Raw genomic sequence first — 15,335 nt, 5'->3', positions numbered from 1 at the left:
CGGCAGTCCAAGATTTCGACCGAAGCCGAATCAAGGCTCTTAAACTTACCAACGCCGTTGGATTTCACGTAATCAGCCTCCAGACTCATCTCTGTGATCACGCCCTCAATCTCTACGTCTCGAGACGGGATGTAGACGTGATACTCAAGGTTTATAAAATTACTGGCAACAATATCGTTTGCAGCTTTCGAATTAGCCACAAGAACGCGCAGCTTATTTGGACGTAGTTTTGTAACACTGGTTACAGAGGGCCACCTCGCCAGATCTTTGGTGATCTGTACCACATTAAGAGGTTTGCCGTTCTTTTTGGGCCGGATGAAAACCACCCAAGGTCCAGCGGAAGATGAACTGTCAGCATATTTTCGGAGCCGGGTTGTTCCACTCTTCAGTGCTAAAGATGAAGAATTATCGTCCATTTGAGAATCATTTACATTTGAGGGACCAGCAGCATCTGGATCCTCCAGATGCTCCTCATCCTCGTAAACGACATCCCCATCACTACCAGTTGAGGGGTGAGACCTCCCGCCTTCGCTCATATTTCTCAACGGGGACACGAATGCCCTCCGCGTCGAAAATATAAGCGAAGCACAAAATTGTCAAAATATAAATAGAAAGAGAAAAAATAGATCAAGAAAAGTGAAAAAAGAAAAAGTATTAACTCACAATCTTTCAAGCACTTCTGGGGCTATTGTTTTATTTCACTTTCATTTACTGCATCAACCACGTGGTCCTCCGTCGAAACAAGATGGATGTCGATCGATGCACATTAAATATTTGGGCCGTTCTGTCTCGCTCGGTTACAGCAATCAAATCCGAATCCACCGAGCAACCGCCCCAACGGGGTCCAAATCCCGGATAATCAGGGCGAAGGGAGACGTCTCGAAATGTACTGATGGCCTTGGCAGATGATGATGGAGATGGTGATGGAAAACAATTTGGCTGTTGAACGTTTATGCCAATTGTTTTTGCAGACAAAATACAGCACCAACCGAACCAGCAGGAAAGAAAATAATTCCGCGTGAAACCATAAAACTTCACTTGGTTTACTCCGACTTAGCGAGAAAAAAAAACACCTCGGTACAGCAGTGATAAAAAAGCACATCCGAACTGTTCGAGCTACTCAGCTAGAATGGTCACTCTGGTTATTTTCATTTTTATAAAACCGTCTTATCGTTCTGTTTTGTGTAAAAAAGTATTTCAAACCATATGACGTGAATAACGAAATCCAGAAATGAATGGTTTTCTTTTATTTTGATGCTTTTTCACACTATGTTGTTTCTTTTTTATTTATTCTGAGCACCAAAGTAGTGCACCACACATGATATCTAAAAAGTCTGAAAAAGAAAAAAAACAATTTTTTAAATTTCATTATTAACTAAATTTTTTGATATGATAAGAATTTTTTACGTTCGAAGCTTTGAAAAGCTATGAATTTTCTATTCTTCCCTTGGTTGCCCTCGACACACCCTAGCAAAACATCGCATCCAAACGTCTGATGTCTGTTCACTTGAATCTCAGTTGCATGGTACCGACTTTCTTGCCGTCGTCGTCTGCTTCCGGTTTCTTTTCGTTGTTTTGGTGTCGCTTTCCGGTTCTTTTTGCTGTGCTACTGTCATCCACCGACACAGCGAGTCTTTTCCATCTTGTCAGCCAAAGCAGGAAGGTGAGTTGTGTCCGAGCTCTCGTGCAGAAAACTTGAAATTCCTGGGCATTGGCCAATCTTGAGAGCAGTTGTTTCAATAGTTAGGATGTCCTCTAGTGGTATTCCAATTGTTAGTTGTTTCAATCCAGGAATAACTTAATAAGTGAGTGAAATTTATTTTACTGCGAACAACGTGCTTTCTCAAATTTCGCCATTGTTTACCAGGCATGATAGCATAATTAATTTTAGACATTTCTGTCAGATTCAGTTAAATTATTCCTGAACTTCGTTTATCCATTATTTTAATTGCAGATAACAATCAGAATGGCCGATACTTCGTCGCACTTGAACTGGTTGATCATCCGTGATCACAATGCGTTCCTCCTGAAACGCAGAAACATCAAGAAGCCGTTCAGCACGGTAAGTTATCCTGTTGTATCTTATGATTTCCTTTCAAACCCGAAATCGCCGGGCTAACATTGGTACAACTTTTATGATGAAATTTTTAACCACCAAGATCGCTGAAAGTTCCTCCGGGAGCATTTCTGTTGAAACTCTTATTTGCTACTTCTGATGTGCCACATGCGTTGCCTACTTCCGGTTTTGTTTGCCTATTATTTTGTCTTCAAATGAGATAACACAGCCTTTTCCTCATTCTCATAGAACACGAACACTTCTTTATAGGAGCCAAACAATCTGACCAACCTGAGCTCGTACCGTTACAGCGGACTGGTCCACAAGAAGACCCTCGCCATTGCCCCGGCCGATAAGGGTGTTGCCGTGTCCCTAAAGCGACCAAAGTACACCGTAAGTATTATTTTTTTAAAATAGTTGATTTATCCTAACCATTTCACCGTGAGGAAAACGGATTGCTGAACATTCATGACTGACTACGTCCACTACCCAAAACTGATAAATCCTTAAACAAGTCGTTAGTCAGATTGTGGATTAAACAAAATTATTAATATCTACTTCTGTTTGTCCCCAATTTCAGACCAAGCCCTCCAAGGCCACCGTGAAGGTACAGCTGAAGCACCGGCCACGCCGAACCCTGAAGAAGCTGAAGAACATCATCAATGCCAACCGGTACCGACGGGATCTGCGCCAGGCTGCCCTCCGTCGGGCTAGCGCTCTGCTGCGCTCCCAACGCCCGGCCGGAGCCAAGGGTGCCGCTGGCAAGGGAGCCGCCAAGACGGCTGGAGCTGCTGCCACCAGTGCCGCCGCTGCCCCCAAGAAGGCCGAGTAAATGATGTTTAAGCTTAAGGGTTCCCGTTCTATTTTTTTCGATACTACTATTGAATACACACAGCTTTGAAAATTGGAATCGTTGACTCTGTGAGAAAACGATAAAAAGATAACAATGAAACGTGAATTGAATCCTTAATTTTCATTTCTATGTTGAGAAAAAAACATTCCTTGAAAGATGATTCCTTGATAGATTTACATGACAGATTAAAGAAATGTTCCTGGGATTGGCATTGAAGTTGTAATCAGATTCCATTTATCGTCGTAATTTTTCGGAAATTTCAAAATGTTTGAACTCGGATCGTTAAATCGGATTCGCGATTTACTCCCGATTATTAGTTTTTTTTTTTATTTATTAAACTCCAATCTATTTCCTAATAGGCACACTCGGTCGTGAACCATATAAGCGCCGCGCATCACTTAAAACTAAAACATAATAATATTTATTTATAAGGCAATAAATTAGCCAAAAACGGCCGAGTATCAATTAAATTTGCCAGAATTGCACTTAAAATGGGTTTCAATTGAAGCAGCATTTCTGTACAGTGTTCATTCAAATTGAATACCAAGGAAATCAAGACAATGAAATCTGTAACCGTCCTCTCGTGGTTATCAGTGGGCACCGTCAACTGCTTCGGCTTTGGTGTCTGCGTCGGCGTCGGCGTCGGTACTCCGGTAGTAGATGTGCTTCTTGAAGAGTGTGGCTGCTCGAAGGGTTTCTGGATAGCTGCAGTTTCGGCGATTATCGGTAAATTCTTGCTCACCTTAGTTCGCTTCGTAGAAGAAGCGATAGGGAGAAAAGATGGTTTCGCTCGCTTTCGCTGGTCTTGCAATTGTGAGACACACTGATTGTCAGTTTTGGCGGCTTCATCGTCGTCATTGGCGTCGCTCAGTACAGCAAATTGATTTGGGCTCGAGTGATCAGGTAGAGATGATCGCACAATTTCAGCATAGCTAATACTTGATCTTCGTAGGAGATTAACTTTCGATGCCTTTGCACGTTTTTTATACACGGGACATTCTCGAACTGCTGAGTGAAGACACGCATCTATTTGTGATGGACAGCTGGAGGCATCATGTGGTAAACCGCACCTCGAACATTTAGCTTTGTTGCCACAGAAGCGATGTGTGTGCCCATATCTTTGGCAGTTTTTGCAAATCATGGGTTTCGGTGTATATATGCGAACAGGAATTAAAACATTTTCCACCTCCAGGTAGTCTGGTAAGATAGTACCGGAAAAAGTTATTCGCGTAGAGAACGACGGGACGTACATGTCGTAACTTTAGGTTCTGGTTATCCCGCTACTCCACATTCTTTTTCATTTCTATTATTTTTTTTCTTTTGCCTTCAAGAAACTACACCCGTTCTTCACTTCAATATCGTTCAAACTGCTTTTTCATAACCTTATTTGTCAAGCCTTGCACCTATTGGACAGTCCTTCTCTTTCTCTCTCGTATTCTTCGTCATACTCACTTTTCGCAATCCGTGATTTTCCGTCTTTTTCTCTCAAAACTACTTATTTTTTTATCACTGGGTATTTTTTTCGCTTTTCCACTGATACAAATTATCAATTTGTATTTATTATACAAATTGGATATATTCTTCATTTCAGTTTATTCAATTATATTATTTATCACTTCTATTCACTACATTCACCTCCTCCCCCACTCTCACAAATAGGAATTGTTCCGTAATAACTTTTCCAAATGAAAATTATAATCTTAAATTAGTCATATTCATCATATTTTATGATTATGATCAACAAACAGTTTGATGAGATGAATTTAATTTTGTGTTTGTGTAGTTTTCACCAAAAAAACTTTCATAATTTTTTCATACCATACCAATTAAGTAATTTTTTGGTTAATAAGCGTGACCAAAAAAATAATAAAAATTATTAGAGAAAAAAATCTGAATGATCTTCCACAGATTTGACTATAACTTTTAACATTTTGGATACTAGTTCCATCAAACAATATCCTCATTGTTTTTGTTTAATTCTACTTATATTCTTATGACTCTTATATCCGCCCATAAATAAATAAATAAATAAGTTAATATTCATTATTCTTCATCTTAATAACATCAATTACTTTTTAATTTATTGAGTATTGAACAAAATTATGAATCAATAATATTCATTTTTCTAAAATCGTGTAAACAAATTGCTTTTATCGCTTATTTTAGCTGATCGTGTATTTTCAAGAGTAACGAACGTAACGCATGTAACGTATTTACTTTCGAGTGCGATTCATATGGCGTATTTTTTTTTGATTCCGGATTTGGCTCTGGAACCGTCAGAATAAAAAAACGAGTTTCGGGTTTCGAGTTATTCCATACGTAGGTGTGCGTGAGAACGAGCGCAATGTTTACATGCAGCTGTCATTTTGTTCTCCCTTCTGGATTTCTTCATTCGGTTCTTCACATCCGGATTGCCTTTTTTCGTGTCCGGATTGCACTGGACAGCAGATAGTACGATTTTGCTTGGCTGAGAGGTTCAAAATCGCGGCAATAATTATTTTCCCGTTCATTATTTCAACTGTTTTGCTTTCAGCCAAAAACAGCTGTTTAATGTTTTGACAACAACGTTGAGAGTATTGGTGAACTTCTCGCAAAACTGACTTTCTTCTCAGGGCGACTCCGTCCGTTTTTCGAGCGAACCTAGGTTGCCTCTCGAGCAATAAATGAGCACGATGACAGCAGTTAGAGCGAACCTAGGTTGCCTCTAGTTTGCCTCCAGGTGAAAAAAAATACGGTAATACTTTCGTCAATGTCATTGTCATTCGTGTAAACCAGCAGCTGAACCCAATCACAAGCATCGCGGGATCAAACGAGTCAGCCTCTCATTCAACCAATCCCTCAGCAATCAATCAAGCTGCAAGAAGCTATAGAAAGCCACCATCCATCAGATGTCATCGATTGCCGGCAGCACCACCGAACAGAAAAATTCGGGTCTCGAGTCGAAGAGATGCATTCAAATAGGTCGATCCATTTGTCCCTCGGACCACAAGCCACTTCTTCACGCTCTCAATCTTCAAAGCGTGCATCAAGGGCTACCAAATGTGGGAATCCAGCAGTGACGACTTGGCGAACAACAACGCACTACCTGTCCCCGAAACTCCCAGGATTTCCTTCCATCAATACATCGGAACCGCGCTGCATCATAACTTCCAGAAATCATGCAGTATTTAATCGAAAGCGTGGAGAAACCGAAGCCTCCCTACACAGACCTCATCATGCGCAAACTATTATTGGCCGCTTACACGCCTAGTTCTGTTTCAACTACTTAAAAGTAGCAAGGAGGACTACTGAAATCTGTCTTGCCATGCGTCTGTAACATCAACGAATCCCTTTGCTGTGCCTGTATGCAAACCGCAATGGATCTAGCAATTATACAAATAACATCAAACTCCGCTGAGGTCTTAACCTTTTTCGCTGCAGATGACACCATTCAGAAATCCCACAAACGAATTTTAAAGAAGCCGAACACATTTTTCATAGAAAAAAAATTCAACAATGTTACTTCAAGTCTCTCTTCTATATTTGCTCCATACATTAAAAAGTATTGTTTTTTTAGGAACTCTCTCATGACGAGCTTGCTGTCGTTGGCTCTGAACATTCCAAGGATTCGATATAACCAACACCCAGGCAATGTCTCACTTCACATGTACTTTCTTGGCAAATGTTAAAGTTTTTTTTTTGACGATTATGTGAAAACCTTCACAAGTCTTATTCCACTCACCAAATCTCGCAGGGATAAATCGAGTCTGATTGAGCCTTGAGGAAGGCGAACTACGACTGTATGCAATTACCCTCGCCTCTTGGTATCCAAAACAAACAACAGGTTTTACACTTGAAAGTTATAAATTTCACTGAAATATCTGTATTCTGTATTGATTTTATAGGATGTTAGCTGTAACGGTTGGTCAAACTAAACATGTTTTTTTTTGCTTACACCGACGAACAATTTTTGACGATCTAATTTAATTGTGAAGAACAAGTTCCACTTTACCAATAATAATCAATTCACCAATAATATTATTCGAAAATATGGAACATGTTTATAAATGAAGATTAGTTCTACGCACTACCTAAGCTTTCTTCCGCTCCTACCAGATTCTAGAAAAAGAGCGAATTGCATTTTCACTCAACTTAGCTTATCGTACTTTTGGAACGGGTATTTTAGAACAGACAAATGTTTCCTTATTGCAAAACAAACTACAACCCTAACCGCCAAAAAATTTAGGTTGAATCGTTTGTCTTCCAGCATTTTCCTTTATCGACAATAAGTTAATTGTGTTCCGGAACTTGAGATCTTACATGTCTGCGATATTAATAAATTCTAAAATCATCATTTTAAGGATGACACGCATTTTTCTATTTTTTTTTTTTAATCGATGTCGAGCGATATTCTGAAATAGGTTTCCAATTTTTTTTGTAGAATTCATAAATTTTTATTTTAAGGTTTCACATTAAACTTAGGATTCAGATAACTATTTAGACTTGAACATCGTAGTCAAGCAAGGAACCCCCTTTTTACGATCAAGCATCGAGCAGTCACCATCTTTTCATTAATTTTAAGTTCTTAAGTTCATCAAATATAACTGTTTTTAAAAACAAAAGCATACCATGTCATGTTACTGATGAAAGTTAAGTTACTTTTTCGAACAAAAAAATATGACTAATCATTATCTCTTATTTCATACTGCCTGGAATCGAATATTCATTGCTGAGCGAGATTAGTTGTCATTACTGTCGACTGACTGTCTCTCAAAACTGATCATCACTTTTGAATTTCCAGTACTAGGAGTGGCTCTAGAGAGTTTTGCATCCCAATAGGGATAACTATTATTCTCACAACTTCCTTCCTAGGAAACCTTCAAAGATTTTATTTTTAAGGAAACTGATTTCTTCTCAGATATCACACATGCATCAATAAGAGCTTCGCAAAGCTTGTTATATTGTTATCCTCCCAGGAAACATAGAAGGTACACTTTCACCACAGGGACTAAAGGATTGTTCTGAAAGCTTTTAAAAATCCTCACAGGGATCAGTCCAGCCTTCAAGAGCATCTTATTCTTTATTCATTACAGGGACTTCGCAGAACAATGATGAATTCTTCGCGTTGATCAATTACAGCTTTTCAGAGCATTTAACAACGACGAGGGTAAGCTGTTAGCGCAATGGATACAACTAGAGTACCCATTCAAGGTCTGTCCCTCTCCAGGGGTTTCACTCCAGCTTGTACTAATTGTAATTTTGCACTTATTTATATTCATTCATATATTCCCTTCTAAGGGAGTTTGTACCTATATTCAAGTACTGCCCCTCTTAGGGGGATTGTACTTATATATATTTAAATACTGCCCCTCTCAGGGGGTTTGTATTTCCATTCAAGCACTGCCCCTCTCAGGGGGTTTGTGCATTCATCCAAGTACTGCCCCTCTCAGGGGGTTTGTACTTACATATATTTAAATACTGCCCCTCTCAGGGGGTTTTTATTTCCATTCAAGCACTGCCCCTCACAGGGGGTTTGTGCATTCATCCAAGTACTGCCCCTCTCAGGGGGTTTGTACTTATATATACGTATTCAAATACTGCCCCTCTCAGGGGGTTTGTATTTCCATTCAAGCACTGCCCCTCTCAGGGGGTTTGTACTTATTTATACGTATTCAAATACTGCCCCTCTCAGGGGGTTTGTATTTACATATATTTAAATACTGCCCCTCTCAGGGGGTTTGTATTTTCATTCAAGAACTGCCCCTCACAGGGGGTTTGTGCATTCATCCAAGTACTGCCCCTCTCAGGGGGTTTGTACTTATATATACGTATTCAAATACTGCCCCTCTCAGGGGGTTTGTATTTCCATTCAAGCACTGCCCCTCTCAGGGGGTTTGTACTTATATTCTAATACTGCCCCTCTCAGGGGGTTTGTACTCATATATTTAAATACTGACCCTCTCAGGGGTTTGTGTTTATATTCAAGCACTGCCCCTCTCAGGGGGTTTGTACTCTTAAATTGTACTTTCGATTTGTCTATTTTCACAAGAACCTATTAAGACTTTATGATTCCACCTTGTTTGAAACTCAGGAACCTCCTAGTTGACTCCAAACTAAAACACTCTCTTCCCTCAAACTATCTTTTTTAGCCTTCTAGAATAATCAAAACCTACAGGAACTGTCATTACCCCATAAGGAATCCTGTATAATATACCGACCTTTTCCGACCGGGCTCAAAAAATATCAGCGTTACGCCTTTTCACCTGCACAAAGTGCCATTTTGTTTCTTCCTCACTTTTCGTGTTATGAATCGGTTCTCAAATTCAAAGAAAATCTACATTTACCTTTAGGAGCTTCAACAGAACTTCAACTACCGAACCGCGCCATTGTCGTAACTTTAGGTTCTGGTTATCCCGCTACTCCACATTCTTTTTCATTTCTATTATTTTTTTTCTTTTGCCTTCAAGAAACTACACCCGTTCTTCACTTCAATATCGTTCAAACTGCTTTGTCATAACCTTATTTGTCAAGCCTTGCACCTATTGGACAGTCCTTCTCTTTCTCTCTCGTATTCTTCGTCATACTCACTTTTCGCAATCCGTGATTTTCCGTCTTTTTCTCTCAAAACTACTTATTTTTTTATCACTGGGTATTTTTTTCGCTTTTCCACTGATACAAATTATCAATTTGTATTTATTATACAAATTGGATATATTCTTCATTTCAGTTTATTCAATTATATTATTTATCACTTCTATTCACTACAGTACATTTTTTTGCCATCATTGTATTGAGATTCGACAAGTTGATGGCATTCCAATACAGATACATGGGCAATTCTAGGATCTTTAAACACCCCTTTAGCATCTAACACAACTGTTTCATAGTCAAGGTCAGCTTGTTTTATCACTCCAGATATTTCCACTCTCGCGCTGGGGATATACACACGATAAAGCTTATTCAACTTCTCATTATGAACCACATTGTTTGCTTCATGTCGATTCCCAAAAAGCAACCGCAGTTTGCTAAAGTTCACTTTTTTTGTTTGCAGAAGAGACTCATAACTTGCATGAAGCTCTCTGGCAACGAGCAGCACATTGATAGGTTTGTCTGTTTGTCGGACAAACACTTCATATGGCCCTTTAGCTGAGGCCGGGTAACTTCGGATACGGTTCACAAATTCTTCGGGCACTTCACTTTGTTGATCCTCCTCCAGGTTTGGATTGCCGTCATCCGTTAGCATTCGTGTATCAGTTGACGCCGAAGGTTGGCTTAAAGCCATGGCGCTAAGGGTGCTTGAAAATCAAGGCTAAAAATCGGTTTTCTACTTTTACCGCGGCTGAAGAGCAGCGAAAAAACACGACCGTCCTCATCGAGGGAGTCGAGCAAACTGATTATTAGTTGATTTGCTTCAAATGATGGATCAGAGAGATAACTTTTTTGAGATCTTAAACCGCTCATCATAGTATAAAAAATCAACAAAAATAGTACATAAGTACTGTTACGAAAATACAAAAATTTCATTAGATTTCATCTTTCAAAAAAGTTGATATTTAAAAGATTTGTACATTTGCTTAAGAATATTGTAACAATTGTAGATTTAGGCAAAAGTGACGTTTGAATAAGGTTTTAAAGATTCCACTCAAATGTGAGTATTTTAAATTTTGCTTTGAAATTTCAACTAGCGGATGATCAAATTTTTTCACATAAGTATGTATAAAAACTACGAAAACTACGAACAATTCTTTTTTGGGATGAATCATCCATCAGGATAAAAATCCCTGAAAAAAAAACAATTCTTTTGCCTAATGAAAGGCGCATTAACATTCACATGCCATAAAACATTCATGCTTAGTTTTATAGCAAATCGGTAAAAATATGTAGTATAAAGTCAGGCGTTTTCTCCTAGAGCTCACCATAAATAGGGAACAGAGCGGTAAAATGGTTGGAAGTTGAACATATTTCTTTGGTAATTTTTATGTGTGTTCAATGAAAGTTAGTCGAAACAGGTTGAAATAGGTCGAAACAAGTAGGAATGGATTTTGACAGTTGGTAATCTGTCTCTTTCCGATTGACTTCGATCGATTTCAACCACGTCGTCCGTTGAACATACTTACACCAATACTAATGCGTGTTTTGTGCGTTTTGCACACGAATTTCTAGACAGACCGAAACAGATCACATAGGAAAATTTATACCGTATTTGTTTTCACCACCCGAAAGTGTTGCACCTTCCACGATGAAAACGAGCATGAATCGAGTTTCGCACCCACCTTTGTTGGTGTACGTGAAATCGGCAGTGTCAACAGAAAACATCAAGCTGTCAAAAATCCATTACAGCTGGTATTTGTTTTCGTTTGACTTCGAAAATTGAAATGAAATTTAACTTTAGTTGATCATTATCTTTTAAATAATATGAAAATTTTAGCATGAATTTATTATATACTATGTTGAATTGTGAAGATTTCAGATTTATTTTGCTTGGTAGATTCGCCTCTGGCTCTGATGATAACTGCAATACCAGCTGATTCTGGGTGGTCTATGTTTGCTGCTGCTAGACTGCAGTTACCCCAGCTTGAAGGTTCCGGTATTTTGAACGTTTATTCCTCGCAAATACCTCGAGTACCTATTTCCGTTTTCAGATGACAAAAGAAAAATTCTTGGAAGTCAAATTGGCGAACTCAGATCGCGGAAATCGGGGGAGAAAATTTAGCTAACAGACCGAAACGAAATTCAAGCTCCCAATGCGGGTGTAGTCTCGAACTACCGTTTTTGAAGGGCAACGGGTGGGAATCCGGGACTTGGCGCAACCGAGCATCGTCACCCTAAGGCACAGCTCGAAGCAGAGTAGCTTCGATGCAGCTGAACGCTTCTTGCTGTGGAGACCAAGTTATAGGACCCTTCCGAACAAGAAAACTTTTCGATTTGGGCGATTCCACCAGATCTTTGGATTGGCCTTATTGCACTCGGATTTGCTGCTCTTTTTCGGCATTGCCTGGAACTGATTGCAGCAAGCCTTCTGGGCACATTTCTTCTTGGAAGCGTTGTTTGCTTTGGAACGTGCCATCCAGGTGAAATTCTCCGCCTCTGTTGGAAACGGCACTGGTATTGAATCCGGAACCAGTTTCCGTTCTTCGGGATAATAAAGAGAAAAAAACAGCTCGAACGCAATTTATACGGTTTAGAAATAAACCAACCAGCTGATATTTGTTTACATCGGGAAGCATGTGCTGTCAAAATTCATGATAGTATTGGTGAGAGCGCAAGCAACACCGAATATTTTCAGAGTGTTCCACCGTCCACTTTATGGTGCACTACCAGTGGACTACCCATCCTGAAAACGAGCATGAAAACAGCAAAAAGTGCACTACCGGTAGTGCCCCGGTGCACCACCACACGAAAACGAATTCTCTATTAGACGCGTTTCTTAACGGGCTAAAAACAAGCTTATATGGATTCCGGTCAACAATAAGAGAATTATGACCTTTTATTATTTTCCTACACACAAAACTTTCGAGACCGGAATTTAGCAAAATTTTGCTCAAATTTTACCAGCTAGAAATTTAGCAATCAAATAAGCAATTTTTTTAAATTAAAATTTAAGCAAACTAGAAAAAAAAGTAAGCCTCCGCAATTTTTACTGAATTTTCTAGCAAAAACCGGTGGAAAAGATTACGGGGGTATTAAAAATCATTGTTTTTTTTGTTTGTTTACAATGATGGGGAACATCTGATTATAAAATAGAACGAACAAATTCTTTATCTTCATTTATTTGGATTTTTTAAATACATTTTCAAGTAACTTAATACTGAGCCCGTAAAAACTGAGTTCCGGGGTTGTTCCGAATGCCGGGATGTTGAATTTTATTGCTAGCTCATTTTCTTCACCGGATTTTTGCATAAATCCAGGTGTTTTCAACATCGATCAACAAATTCGCGTCCTTTCTGTTGATTATCCGCCAGCAGCAGCAGCCTGGTGAAAAAAAAAATGAAACGTTAGAAGCCGGATTTTTCCATAGTCAAATCGGTTCTTACCTTTGCGCTCCCGGCGGCAATTTATGAACAAGCAGTGAATCCGTTTCCTTAACTGTACTATACTTTAACTATAATCAATAACAAAGACGACGTTTTAGTATCAATAGCACAGGAATAATTGCAGCACCGACTCGAAACACACAGAACCGACTGCCGACTGAATCCAAACATCCAGAGCATGAATGATGAGGGTCGAAATAAGCTTTTACGCTTTAATAACCCTTTGGCTCCAAGGATCTTTAAACAAGCTCTTTGATAATTTTTGTGTCTTTGAGAAGTTTTAGATCTGAGTATTTTTACATTCAATGAAATATAGTGACAAAATCGGGTCAAAAAAGGTGACAAAATCAGGGGTAGACAAAATCGGGGTCAGACATAATTGGTGCGTGACAAAATCGGGGATTCACTGTATTTAAAAATATATTTGGATCCATGAGTGAATCGCAAAGTCATTATAATTTTGTTAGCATAGTTAAAAGAAGTTTAGAAAACTTCAAACATAGAATTTGCTTTGCATAAGTCGCATCATTTCCATTATAATTGAATTTTTTTCGGAAATTTCACCCAAATCAACAAATTTGTTGGGATCAAATAATGCAGAAGAAGTTAAATATTTGAACTTCTGGGCCTTTCCCAAGCCTTCGCATTTGCCATGAGACTTGGTTTTTCCCTCATTAGCTATACCCTGCTACCCTGCTGTTAGAGCTATAATTGCTCTAACGTATATAAAACAGATGTCCGCTCATGTGTATATAGTTTTCAGACTCCTATCTATTTGAATATGGGAGAAAATTAGTGCTTTCCTTGATATGCGTATATAGCCCGCCTCTCCCCTACCAAGTACGACGGATCGGTGATATCACTTACAAACTTAAACTGGTTTATTGATCCTAATCCAAAACTGTTGGTGTGAAAATATTTTTCGAACAATCAAATTTTTTTAAATTTTTTTAAATAAATATTTTTATAATTCCGTTACCTGCCTGGGGTAAGATGCAACAAAATTCAAACAAAGAGACACCTTGAAAACCTCGTTTTTGTAGTATTTTTTTACCCCTATGTGTATGCAATGTCCTTATGTTCAGAAAAAGTTTCGACAGAATCAAAACTGTGATTGGTGTTTTTATGCGTAATGGCTTTTATGGCAACAAAAATTTATCAAAAACTATACTTTTACGTACGTTTTCATTAGATTTTTCATTAAAATCAAAATTTGTTGCAATTTACCCCTTTTTCTAAATATAGGGGAACGTCGGGTAAGTCGGACATTCTAAGGTAAAATCGCAATAGAAAATCAGATATTGCTTTTTTCATCGCAGTTTTCGTGCAGATGGGCAGTTTAGGTTTTTGCTATCGCATTAACCATTGGAATTAGTAAATTTCCTTCATCAATACTGTTTTGTAGCAATTCAAAACATGCTTGCAACTAACACTTTTCAAAAGTGGTCGTGTAAAACGGACACTGCTGAAAAAAGGCAATTTTGCCGCAAAAATTGCTGTAAAAGTAGATACTTTTGTGAGTTAAGCATTTGAAAACGTTTTTCAACCAAAATGGAATCAACTGGTCCGAGTCCAGAAGCGAAACAGTGTGGTTTCGGAATTTCGTATTTCATAGGCGCTTTCTTTACGGAGATCATGTTTTTACAGTTTCTATGGCCTGTTTGAGATGGTGAGTGCTTTTCGACCGCCAATTGCTCTTGCCAAAATAAATAAAAAGAAATAAATATGAATACTTCCTTATCACCGATGTTATGAAGAACATCGAATGAATTGTAAATTTCAACTTTTTTGGCCGATGGACCTGAATTAGGTTCGGCAACTCTTTTTCTTCCGGCTTTCGCGCCGGCCGATGACTTCCCCTTGGTGTGGAAAGCATACAGAAAAATATGAATAAAAGAAAATGACAATAATTTTTAACAATTTATTAACAGGTAAAAATAAAAAAAAATGTAAAATGTTCCTACAGGTACACATCGACACGCACACAGGAGTATTTCACCCAAAAACCTGGCCAAAACTCAAAATTTAAATTTCATTGGTTACATTTATGTCAATGTTCATTTGATTCTTAAATAAATTTAGCACCACGTATCGGTCAGTTTTTTGACATCTGATTTGTTTATAAGCTGTTGCAGCTGTCCAAACTTTAGAATTTGTATGAGATAGAATTTTTCTGCAAATCGTTGAATCAGCGCGACTACGCCATGTCAATGAATAAAACTTTCTTAAGTGACTAAAAATGAAAATTTGAAATGGAAAACTTCAATGGAGGGATGTTTAATAATTTTAAGTATAATGAACAAAATTCGATGACTATAGAGACAGTACGCAGTGCTTTGAAAATTCTTCTTTTAATTTTTTGTTTTAAACGTTGATTTTTTTTTACAAATTAGTGTTTTTGTTTATGTTCCCA

At 38.4% G+C, this 15,335-nt stretch overlaps 1 protein-coding gene across 1 annotated transcript; it reads left to right on the top strand.

The window, feature by feature from the left end:
- Positions 1–1,614: 1,614 nt before the first annotated feature.
- Positions 1,615–3,019, top strand: LOC129754968 (60S ribosomal protein L28). The gene is made up of 4 exons (XM_055751241.1): positions 1,615–1,663; positions 1,955–2,062; positions 2,327–2,449; positions 2,637–3,019. Exons 2-4 carry the CDS (start codon positions 1,967–1,969, stop codon positions 2,886–2,888), a joined length of 471 nt encoding a protein of 156 aa, XP_055607216.1. The 5' UTR covers positions 1,615–1,663; positions 1,955–1,966; the 3' UTR covers positions 2,889–3,019.
- Positions 3,020–15,335: the final 12,316 nt, after the last annotated feature.

This window comes from Uranotaenia lowii, chromosome 3 (genome assembly GCF_029784155.1).
Source record: "Uranotaenia lowii strain MFRU-FL chromosome 3, ASM2978415v1, whole genome shotgun sequence".
Classification (NCBI taxonomy): domain Eukaryota; kingdom Metazoa; phylum Arthropoda; class Insecta; order Diptera; family Culicidae; genus Uranotaenia; species Uranotaenia lowii.
The sequence above is the reverse complement of the archived record's forward strand: the minus strand, read 5'-3'. Positions and strand labels throughout refer to the sequence as shown.